Source organism: Bubalus kerabau, chromosome 3, assembly GCF_029407905.1.
Source record: "Bubalus kerabau isolate K-KA32 ecotype Philippines breed swamp buffalo chromosome 3, PCC_UOA_SB_1v2, whole genome shotgun sequence".
Classification (NCBI taxonomy): Eukaryota; Metazoa; Chordata; class Mammalia; order Artiodactyla; family Bovidae; genus Bubalus; species Bubalus kerabau.
The window spans coordinates 72,818,166-72,827,884 of record NC_073626.1 but is presented as its reverse complement, the minus strand read 5'-3'; the positions used below and the strand labels follow the sequence as shown (position 1 = coordinate 72,827,884).

General features: G+C 43.9%; 1 protein-coding gene across 1 annotated transcript in view; it reads right to left on the bottom strand.

Moving 5' to 3' along the window:
• Positions 1–1,546: 1,546 nt before the first annotated feature.
• Positions 1,547–9,719, bottom strand: part of PDE11A (phosphodiesterase 11A) — a 419,647-nt gene continuing 411,474 nt past the window's right edge. Inside the window, exon 20 of the mRNA XM_055572117.1 lies at positions 1,547–2,414. Within this exon, the coding sequence (XP_055428092.1) occupies positions 2,256–2,414 (159 nt within the window). The 3' untranslated portion in view covers positions 1,547–2,255. The remainder of the gene's footprint in view (positions 2,415–9,719) is intronic.

Sequence of the window (9,719 nt, the reverse complement as noted above, 5' to 3'; positions counted from 1 at the left end):
ACAGGATGTACCTTCATTTTTTTTTGATAACAAGTGCCATTTTTCCTTGTTTGGATTAATGTTCACCTTCCCTTTGGCCATCTCTTACCACCTGCATTGGGCCCTATATTTTCCTTGTTAGTCATTTTCTTTTGGTTCTCCTCCTTTCCCTCCTCCTCTTCCCCCATTTGCCTGGTTTATAATTTTCTTTTCCTCCATTTCTGGTCATGTAGAATCTTTCTTCTGCCTCATGGTTACCTTGCTCTTCCCTTACTTCTGTTTTGGTTCCTTAATTTACTCATTCTTTAAACATTCCCCCAATGTCTACTATGTGCCAGGAAGACAATGTCCTTGGTGGAACTTGGCCCCTCTTTCTCTGAGTAAAGTTAATAACTGACACTGACCAGCAACAACAAGAACAGAAGTGGTTTTAAATTTTAGAATTTTTTGGAACTGGAATGGGCTTCAAGGTTCATCTGGTCCAGAGATTTCGAATTCCTCAGAGGCCCTTTATGGGCCACTGGGTATGTAATCAAAGAGATGAGGCTTCATAGGGCTCCCCCAACCCAGCTTCAAACAGAGGACTTGGACTTTTAGATGTTTTATGTCTTGGGGATCCTTTGTAAGATTTATTTGAACAAAGAGTTCTAAGGTTAAGTTATGTTTGAAAATAATTTCTTAGTGTAATCTCATTTGACAAATGAGGAAAAAGGAAGAAGTTAGTGATTTGTCTAAAGCCATCCAGTGAATAGTGCCAGAGCTAGGGCACAAGTCTAGCTTCTAGCCCAGCATTGTTTTTTGTTTTTTTTTCTTTTTTTGGTTGCACCTCATGGCATGCAGGATCTTAGTTCCTTTGTGGTGGAAGATTCTTAACTACCGGACCACCAGGAAAGCCCCACAGTGGGGACTTTGGATAGGGCATACAATGTCCTCAGTCTCTCAGCATCCTAATCTCTGCATCTGTTTAATAGAGCTTATTCTTATCTATGGGCTTCCCAAGTGGTGCTAGTAGTAAATAACCTGCCTGCCAGTGCAGGAGACATAAGAGACCCGAGTTCGATCCCTGGGTTGGGAAGATCCCTGGAGGAGGGCATGGCAACCACTCCACTATTCTTGCCTGGAGAATCCCATGGACAGAGGAGCCTAGCGGGCTACAGTCCATAGGGTTGCAAAGAGTCAGTCACGACTGAAGCAACTTAGCATGAACGCAGCCTTACCTGTTATAAACCTGGATTTCTGTAGGATATTTGTTCACTGCCCAGACTGTTATTTCTTAATCTTTCAAGCATTATATTTTATACTTAAGGAAAATCCAAAATTGGGGAGCCCTCCATTTGGCTTTCAGTTGGCACTGGCAGTAACCTTAAACTTCATGCTGAAACTCATCACTAGAACTCAAGTTGTCAGTGATTATTCTCCATGGCTCTGCTGTGTCCTGTGAAATGTCTCACTGTTGGAAATAGTTCTGAATGTTCCCATGTCACTCATGGTAAATCCACCTATAGATTTTCTTTCATCCTGACTTTTAATTAAAGTCTATCAATCCTGCTAGGAGAAGACTTGATCTACATTGAAGGTTGAATCTAAAAACTGAAAAAGGGGACCACAATCCCAATGCAGTGTTACGAATCTTGTGTAAACACCAATCAGACAAACACATTTGCTGTCTTCCTACTATGGACGTTTTTAGGGGAAACTGGGAATGGCTGGTTTTTGTAAGGATAATATACGTGTCTCTTTTAGGTAGGCAATTCTGAAGGCTCTGATCTATCATTAAGAAGCTTTAGGATTAAAAATAAGATATCTTCACAGAATACAAATTGAGATTCTAAGGACAGTCTGGCACAAAAGGGAGCTTGGGAGAGGAAGCAAAGGCAGGCATTGTTTGGCTTGTAACAAACAGAATAGCCGTATGCAAAATGAAGCAGCGCTAATGACGCCTTCACTGTTCAGCGTTCCCTCAGCTCTGAGTGAGCAGGGCCAACCATCCTCAGGTCCTGGACCCACAGCTGCCCTCTGCCCAGAATCTTCGTCTCAGCCCAGAATCTTCGTGCTCATCAGGGAAAAGTGAGGGTCCTGGGGTGTGCTTGTTGCCCCACTTCCTCCTCTGTCCTTTTTGCTGACACCACACTTAAAGGTAAAAGTCCAGGCACGCTTCTCAGCACATCCCTGAGGTTTTATGTCTGTTGAGCTTAAAGGAACAAAAGAATGGTGTGTGGGACCGAAGCCGGTTCTCCAGGGCGCAGTCATCTTGCATCAGCGGCTGGCCTGAAGGGTTAGTTTCTGTCATCCCGGGTCGCCATGACGTTGGCAGAGGGGGCAGAGGCAGCCGCGGAGACGAGCAGCCTTTTCTGGTGCAACTCTTCCCACTTACTTCTGTTGGTGGCCACGGAATCCATCATTGGCTTCAGTTTCACATTGACCTTCACCAATGCCTACAATAAAACAAAAGCAGGTAGGGGAGAGAGGAACCAATCATGATCATGATTTTCTAGCTTTCACTTGTGAGGAGAATGGAAATGGGCTGTAAGAAATGAAAATGATGATTATTTTGGTAAACATGAGCTATTTACAAGAAGCAAATATGCACTTAACATCACTGTGTTGTATTAATAGAGCTTATAGAGAAAATGAAAAAATAAGACAGATGTCTCTGTGCTGCTCCAGGGGGTGCCAGCCAATTTGATTATGATCCTGTTTTAAATTCACATCAAATAGGAAACAAAATATTCAGCTCACACAAGTCTACTAATATGTGTGTCTTTGCCTGCTAAGGCAGGCTCCAGATCTCAATAGACCAGGAAGTGAAATTTTTACAAAAATAAACCTATCATTTGCTCCACCATAGATGATTCTGGGTGGAGTCACCTGAATGAGAAAGGCAGGTAAAGTTCTGAAATGAGAGGAGCTCATTTTTTAAAGCACAGGATCGGGGAACTGTGCTCAGTGTACAGATCGACACGAGAACATGCATGGAAATAGACACGAGAGAAAAGAAAAAGGGGTGTGGAAGAGAGGGACAGATGGAGGGGTGGGGAAGAAATGAGGGAGAGAAAAGGTAGGGTGTGGCCACAGGCTGACCGACCCCAAGGCTAAGAAAGGTCAGGATCCAGCCTCCTCACTTGCAGGAGACCCTTCTAAATATCTGTTTTGCACTTAATTTTGTATCATTTAAAAAAAACCCAATGGTCCCCTATTCCCAAACACTACAAACTTCCAGCCTCACAAATCTTGGATCACTGCTCTACTGGGACATAGCAATGAATAAAACAAGGATCATGGAGCTGTGAGGCTTAGCCCCTGGAAATGCCTTGGTCAGTGTTCTGTGGCCACAGATTATACCCGGAGTCCCATGGAGACACCCTGCAGGTGCGTCCCATTCATCACAAGGGGGACAAAGTGTGACCATGTGACTAAACCGCCGCCATTGTAGGACACCTTCCGAAAAGCCTTCAAGCCTCACCGGTGGTTGGCAGGTGCCCCAGAGTGAAGTCCTCCAATAGGAAGAAGAGCTGTTTCTGTTGAGGATGGACTACCCTGATCATGACTGCAGTGTGTTAGGAAGACCAGAAGCATTCCCTAAATACCATTCCACTCTGGGGAGTTTCAGAGATACAAGTGTGATGTGACTAGATGGAAGTTAAGCCAGGGCTGGAAGTCCAGAAATAATCAGGGAGCCTGCTGAGCAGCGAGCACTCCACCCTGGCCCAGGTGGAGCCCCTTCACATTCATGTCCCCCAAACAGAGCATATTATCGTGATATTTATCACACCAAGCAATGACGTCTACTATGAAATTGGATGTATTCATTATTCCATATGATAATAAATCACAGCAACATGATAATTCAGGCAGTAATCAAAATCCCCTTTACATCATGAGAAAAATGCAGGTGCCTGTTTTCTGCTCAGTGCAGAGATTTTATTTAGACAATAGTGTGAGAGGGGGCGACAAATGCCATGGCTTTTAGTATAGTTTGGCACTGGCTCCTTTTTGCTCTGATCAAGCCTTTTAATTAAACCGACCACTATAATTCCTATGGAAATTAGTGTTTATGTTATTTTCCTGCTACAAAAGCATTTCTCTAAACTTTTTTTTTAATCCCAGGAGCACAAATTGGAATTTTTTTTCTGCATGAAATGTAATTAAAAACTCATTTGATTACTATAGTTCTGGCTCTGTTTTACTTATTAAATTCCTGTAATCAGTTTTCTTTTATGAAGCTGCTGGGAAATGATCTCAAAAGCAACACATTTTTCTCTTCCTTGGCAGATTCTCGAGCATTTACTAAATTACATTCATAGCACCTGCCCATGATTCGAATTACTCCACCAATTTATTTCTAAAACTATTTAAATTTATTTGGCTTAGCCCCAAACAGATTGCTTTCTTTTATCTAGCTCTTTGTTCTCTGTCTTGCTTTCTTTGTGTTGAATATAAAATTTTTTGAGGGGGTGGTACATATTTCTCAGTATTCCTTTTTCTCTTTATTTCATACTTAATGAATTTCATACTTACTCCTTAAATACAGAATTGCCATACTGGAATATCATTTTCTTCTAGTCAGGTGCTGGTTCTAGGCAAAGAACTTCATCTTAAAGAATAATTCTTACACTATAAATTTGTTACACAGAAATGCACTTAGCTGGGAGAATATGGAACTATTAGAATATTAGGAAGGCAAGGCATGATCCACAAATTTAAATTCCGAGGTTTACGGTGATTACCTGCAACGTACCATCGGCAAGAGAATTGCTCCCAGTATTTAGAAAGATACAGGTATTCCTACGAACTTCTCATCAGCGAGTGATACCCGATAAATTCTGTGCAAATGTTACTGGTTATCTGTCTTGTTTGACTAACTCTTCTCTTAGCAAAAGAGAAAAGGGATATGTCACCCTTCTGCTCACTCTCCATATACACACAGAGGGATACTAAACGTTATGTGCGTGGTGTCATCCACTGTGGGATGCTGAGTCCCTCCTGTGACATCCCCTTGGTGTGACCTTTCAGTGTTTAGACATGTCCAGAGGTAGTAAACTCATGACCTCCCTGGGTGGGTGTGTCCAATTTCCTCTTCATCCTGATTTTAGAATGTCATCCTTTCTACTGAGCTGTGTATCCCTGTAACCAACCTAACAGTTCTAGTCCTCGGGGCGCTCTCCCTTTAAACCCAAATCTACTGAGCAAGGAGATCCAACCAGTCCATCCTAAAGGAGATCAGTCCTGGGTGTTCATTGAAAGGACTGATGCTGAAGCTGAAACTCCAATCCTTTGGTCACCTGATGCGAAGAGCTAACTCATTGGAAAAGACCCTGATGCTGGGAAAGATTGAGGGCAGGAGGAGAAGGGGATGACTGAGGATGAGATGGTTGGATGGCATCACCAACTCAATGGACATGGGTTTGGGTGGACTCCGGGAGTTTGTGATGGACAGGGAGGCCCGGCATGCTGCAGTTTATGGGGTCGAAAAGAGTTGGACACGACTGAGCGACTGAACTGAACTGAACTGAGCAGTAAACCAGTGACTCCTGTGCACCTCCAGGTGTAGGTTAGGGTTGATTTACTGACCTCAGAACCCAACTTGGGCTTATTGGATATCCTGGGGGCTCCCAAGCCCACTTCAGCTCCCCCACCCTGTTGGTGGCCCATCACTGACAGGACCCAATACACCCTGGGGACACAGCCCGAGGCATCTGGGCATCCGGGTGGCTGAGGGGCCTCACGTCCTTCCTGATTCCAGTCAGGCTCCACTTGTGAGCCCACTTGTGACCAGCACATACATTTTATTCTATATTTTATGAATAAGTCATACAGTCACTAGACATGTAGTCTAGTGAATACAAAGGGTCCAATATGTATAGTGTTAAACATCTCCCTTCACCCCCTGTCCCAGAGATTTCGTTTCTGTTCCTAGAGGCAACTGATATTACCAGTTTCTTGGGTATCCTTCAAGAAACATTTTATGCCTATGTCAGTATAAGTATGTATATTATGTACATATATTAAAAAAAGTGAAAATGTTAGTCTCTCAGTCATGTCTAACTCTTTGTGACCCCATGGACTGTAGTCCGCCAGGTTCTTCTGTCCATGGAATTCTCCAGGCAAGAATCCTGGAATGGGTAGCCATTCTGTTCTTCAGGGGATGTGTGCTGGATTTTTTTTTTTTCATTACTTTAAACATTGCTCAGTTTTATTGCGGAGAAGGCAATGGCAACCCACTCCAGTACTCTTGCCTGGAAAATCCCATGGATGGAGGAGCCTGGTAGGCTGCAGTCCGTGGGGTCGCTAAGAGTCAGACGCAGTTGAGCAACTTCCCTTTCACTTTTCACTTTCATGCATTGGAGAAGGAAATGGCACCCCACTCCAGTGTTCTTGCCTGGAGAATCCCAGGGACGGGGGAGCCTGGTGAGCTGCTGTCTATGGGGTCACACAGAGTCGGACACGACTGAAGCGACTTAGCAGCAGCAGCAGCAGCAGTTTTATTGGGGAAAGCATTTAGGTTACTTAGAAATAACATGATCCTTTGAGGCTTGTCTTTAAGCTTCCCTTGGTGGATCTGGAGCAAACTTTAGTCTAGGGCTAATTTGGCCCCATTACTAAGACAGTAATCTTCTGAGAACTGTGCCCAGAACATCATATATTTCAAGGTTTTTCTCTAAAATTCTGGGTGGTGGAAGCATGGACTACTTCCCTGCCCATGTGAACTCTGAGGATTACTCTGCTTGCTCCTTTTTGCTAGATCTTTCCAGCCTCAGTGGTTTCCTCACGTGCAGGGAGTGAACAGCACGAAGACTCAAGGGGCCACTGCAGATCTCTGGAGCTGCCTCACGCAGCCGTCTCTTCTCTGCCACTTCTCCCAGAACACTCACCTCCTTGGCCTCCCTCGACTCTTGATTCTGCCTCCTTATCTCAGGGAGACCCCTGACTCTGCCTGGGTGCCCCTCCCTGTGCTGTGGCCTGGTCACTCCCCACAGGGAGTAAGCTGGGACACCCGGCAGGCCCATTTCATTTGCTCCCCCTTCTCATGAATCTGTATTATGTGGCTGTGGTCCACTGTCTGAAACTTGTTTTGTGTATTTTTCTGGGTTGTTTTTTTTTTTTTTTGGTGTTTTATCCCCCCTATTACTATGGTCCAGCAGTGGAAGTTGCTAATATTGGTTTTAAACAACTCTGTCTTGGGTCCCAGCCCATGAGCTCCAAGGGAGAGTGGAAACAAGGCCTATATCTCTAGATCTCTAGCTCTGGGAACAGCAGCCCTCCTCCACCCTGCCCACAGAGCAGTGGCAGGAAGACAGGGGAAGGTCAGGATGAGTAGGGTCAGGACGTTTTGACCTGCTACAAAATCCTGCTATAAAAACAACCCCAGCATGACCCCCTTGGGAAATGAATACAGTATTCTGTCTTACTGCCATCATTCCTAAGACCGTGTTTATACCAGCTCATTAAGCTGCTGGGAGGCAGATTTTGGTCTTGCTTTCCCTCTGCCACCAGGATCCACATCTGCCATCATCTGGCCTGTGTGTGCTTCTCAGTCGACCACAGTCACTTCTCGGAACTCAACTGCTGGATCGATGGAGGCAGATGCAGTTCAGGGGAGGAAGCCAACAGAAAGCTGTGCTCTTAGAAGAAGTCCCTACTCCTACATTCTTGCTGAAAAGGGGCAGAGAGGAACCCCACCAAATTAAAGGCAGTTCAAAGACTTCCTTTGAACCTGAAAATGTCCAACTACATCATTAATACCTTTTAAAAAAACTTTGAGGCAATTATCTGAGCTGGATATTTATTTTTTTTAAAGGCCAGAGAAGATGGTTTTTACTTTCTAATGTTGACTCATATATTCCCAGGGTGTTGGCAATAAGAACTGTATTTTCTGATTTCCTCCATTCCCCACCCTACTCAAGAGAAATAATCAGAAACTAACAGATATGATGGCATGGTAGAGAAAAGAGAAATTAAAATATTTTAAAAACACCGATTTGGGGGGGTAAAATTTAAAAATAGACTTGGAGCCCCTCTTAAATGTCTTGTTTGAGGCAATATCCTTGTAATGAAGATGTGATTGCTTACAACCATGATCATTTAACTTCCTCATTGAAAATGTCCAAAAGCCCACTTGGGGGTTGACATTTTGAAATGGAAAGTCATTGGTGGCATGACCAGCTGGTGTCATCTCTGCTCAAACCTTCAACAGGAGAAGCAAGAAATGCATGCGAGTGGTGGCAGGACCTGAAATTCTTTAGAATTCTCAAGACTGGCCAGTCACATGCATAAAGAGCATCTCTAAGAAACAAGAAAGCTTCGACTGAAGGTTTGTGACTTCAGAGAGAAGTGGCCAATTGTGCAGCAAATCCCAACTTTTCAATTAGTGAACTGTTGAACTGCTAATCTCTCCTGGTTCTCAAAGGTAAGGATTAGTCCCGATTGCATCTGCCATATTCCTGAATTTTACGTGCCATGTTGCAATGATGTAGTTGCTAAGAATCCCATTTGGCTTGTCAGCCTTCTACTCCTCCGTCATGTTGTAAAGGCCAGATCGTGAATTGTCCTGAACTCAACTCATTGCCTTCCTGTGAACCCACCTCTGCTGTCAGGGTTACTCCCTCAGGGAATTAAGTATTAGCATCTCCACCCAACTGCCCAGCCCAGCAATCTACAGGTCGTCCATTACATCTTTGTCTTCCCCTGCATCCAAACTATCACCAAGTCCTCTCAATCCTGCTTCCAAAGTGCCCCCGTGTGTCAGTCTAGCGCCATTTCAATCGCCCAAGCTCAGGCGACCCTCACCTTCTCCACTTCTATAACCTCCTCAGCTCCTGCCTGGGCTCCCTGCTTCCCTTGAGTCCCATCCAATGAACTCCCATTGCAGCTATCCTGGTCAATCAAAACCATACACCTGAGCCTGCTGCTTTCTACCCTGAACCTTTCGGTGGCTCCTATATGATATGAATGTGTTGCAAGACCCTACTAGAAAAGGAGAATTGTGGCATTAAAAGGTAATGAAACCCAGAAATAAAACAAAAAAAGAACCATAAAGCTGAATGGAAAATTTGCATTGCAGTACAAAACCGAATTACCAAACACTAAAATAATCCCGTTGAGTCTTCTAGAAAACCTGAAGTGCACACTTTTTTGTGCATTTTACCATTTTTCTGAGTAAAAAAATAAGCTAACTTCCACATGGTGTGTTTGGCAAGGGAGTAGCTGAAGTGTTAGGTACTACATGTGAGAGCAGATGGAGTCTGCTGTGGGGTCCAGATGGGAGGCAGCAAACAGATTCCTCCTAAACCTCACTCCTTCCCTCCCCAGTTCAATGGCCTCTGAAACTCAAGGTTGTGTAAAAATTAATTTGCATTAAATTGCTTAAGATAATGTATTAACTACCACGGGAGGCTTCCAGCAGATTTTAAAACTTGCTTCGAAAAACAAATAATCAAACAATAATGGTGAACACAGAAGTGAACCAAGACTTTCTTGGATAAATGTTTGTAGACATTCACATTAAATATACTACCTTTAAAACAAACCTTTAGTGTGTAATTGGCTCAGGCTGGAAAATTAATAATAATCGTTTATATATGTCACACATGTACCTGTTCCAGGCACCATGTACTGCTGGGTTTTCCCCAGGCTAGAACACGATGGAGTTTAAAAGGCTTATGACTTCTTTCCCATTTGGGGAGGGAGTCATTTACTCCACCAGGGCTGTGGTATCTCTATCAGAGATTGCTAGTTGCCTT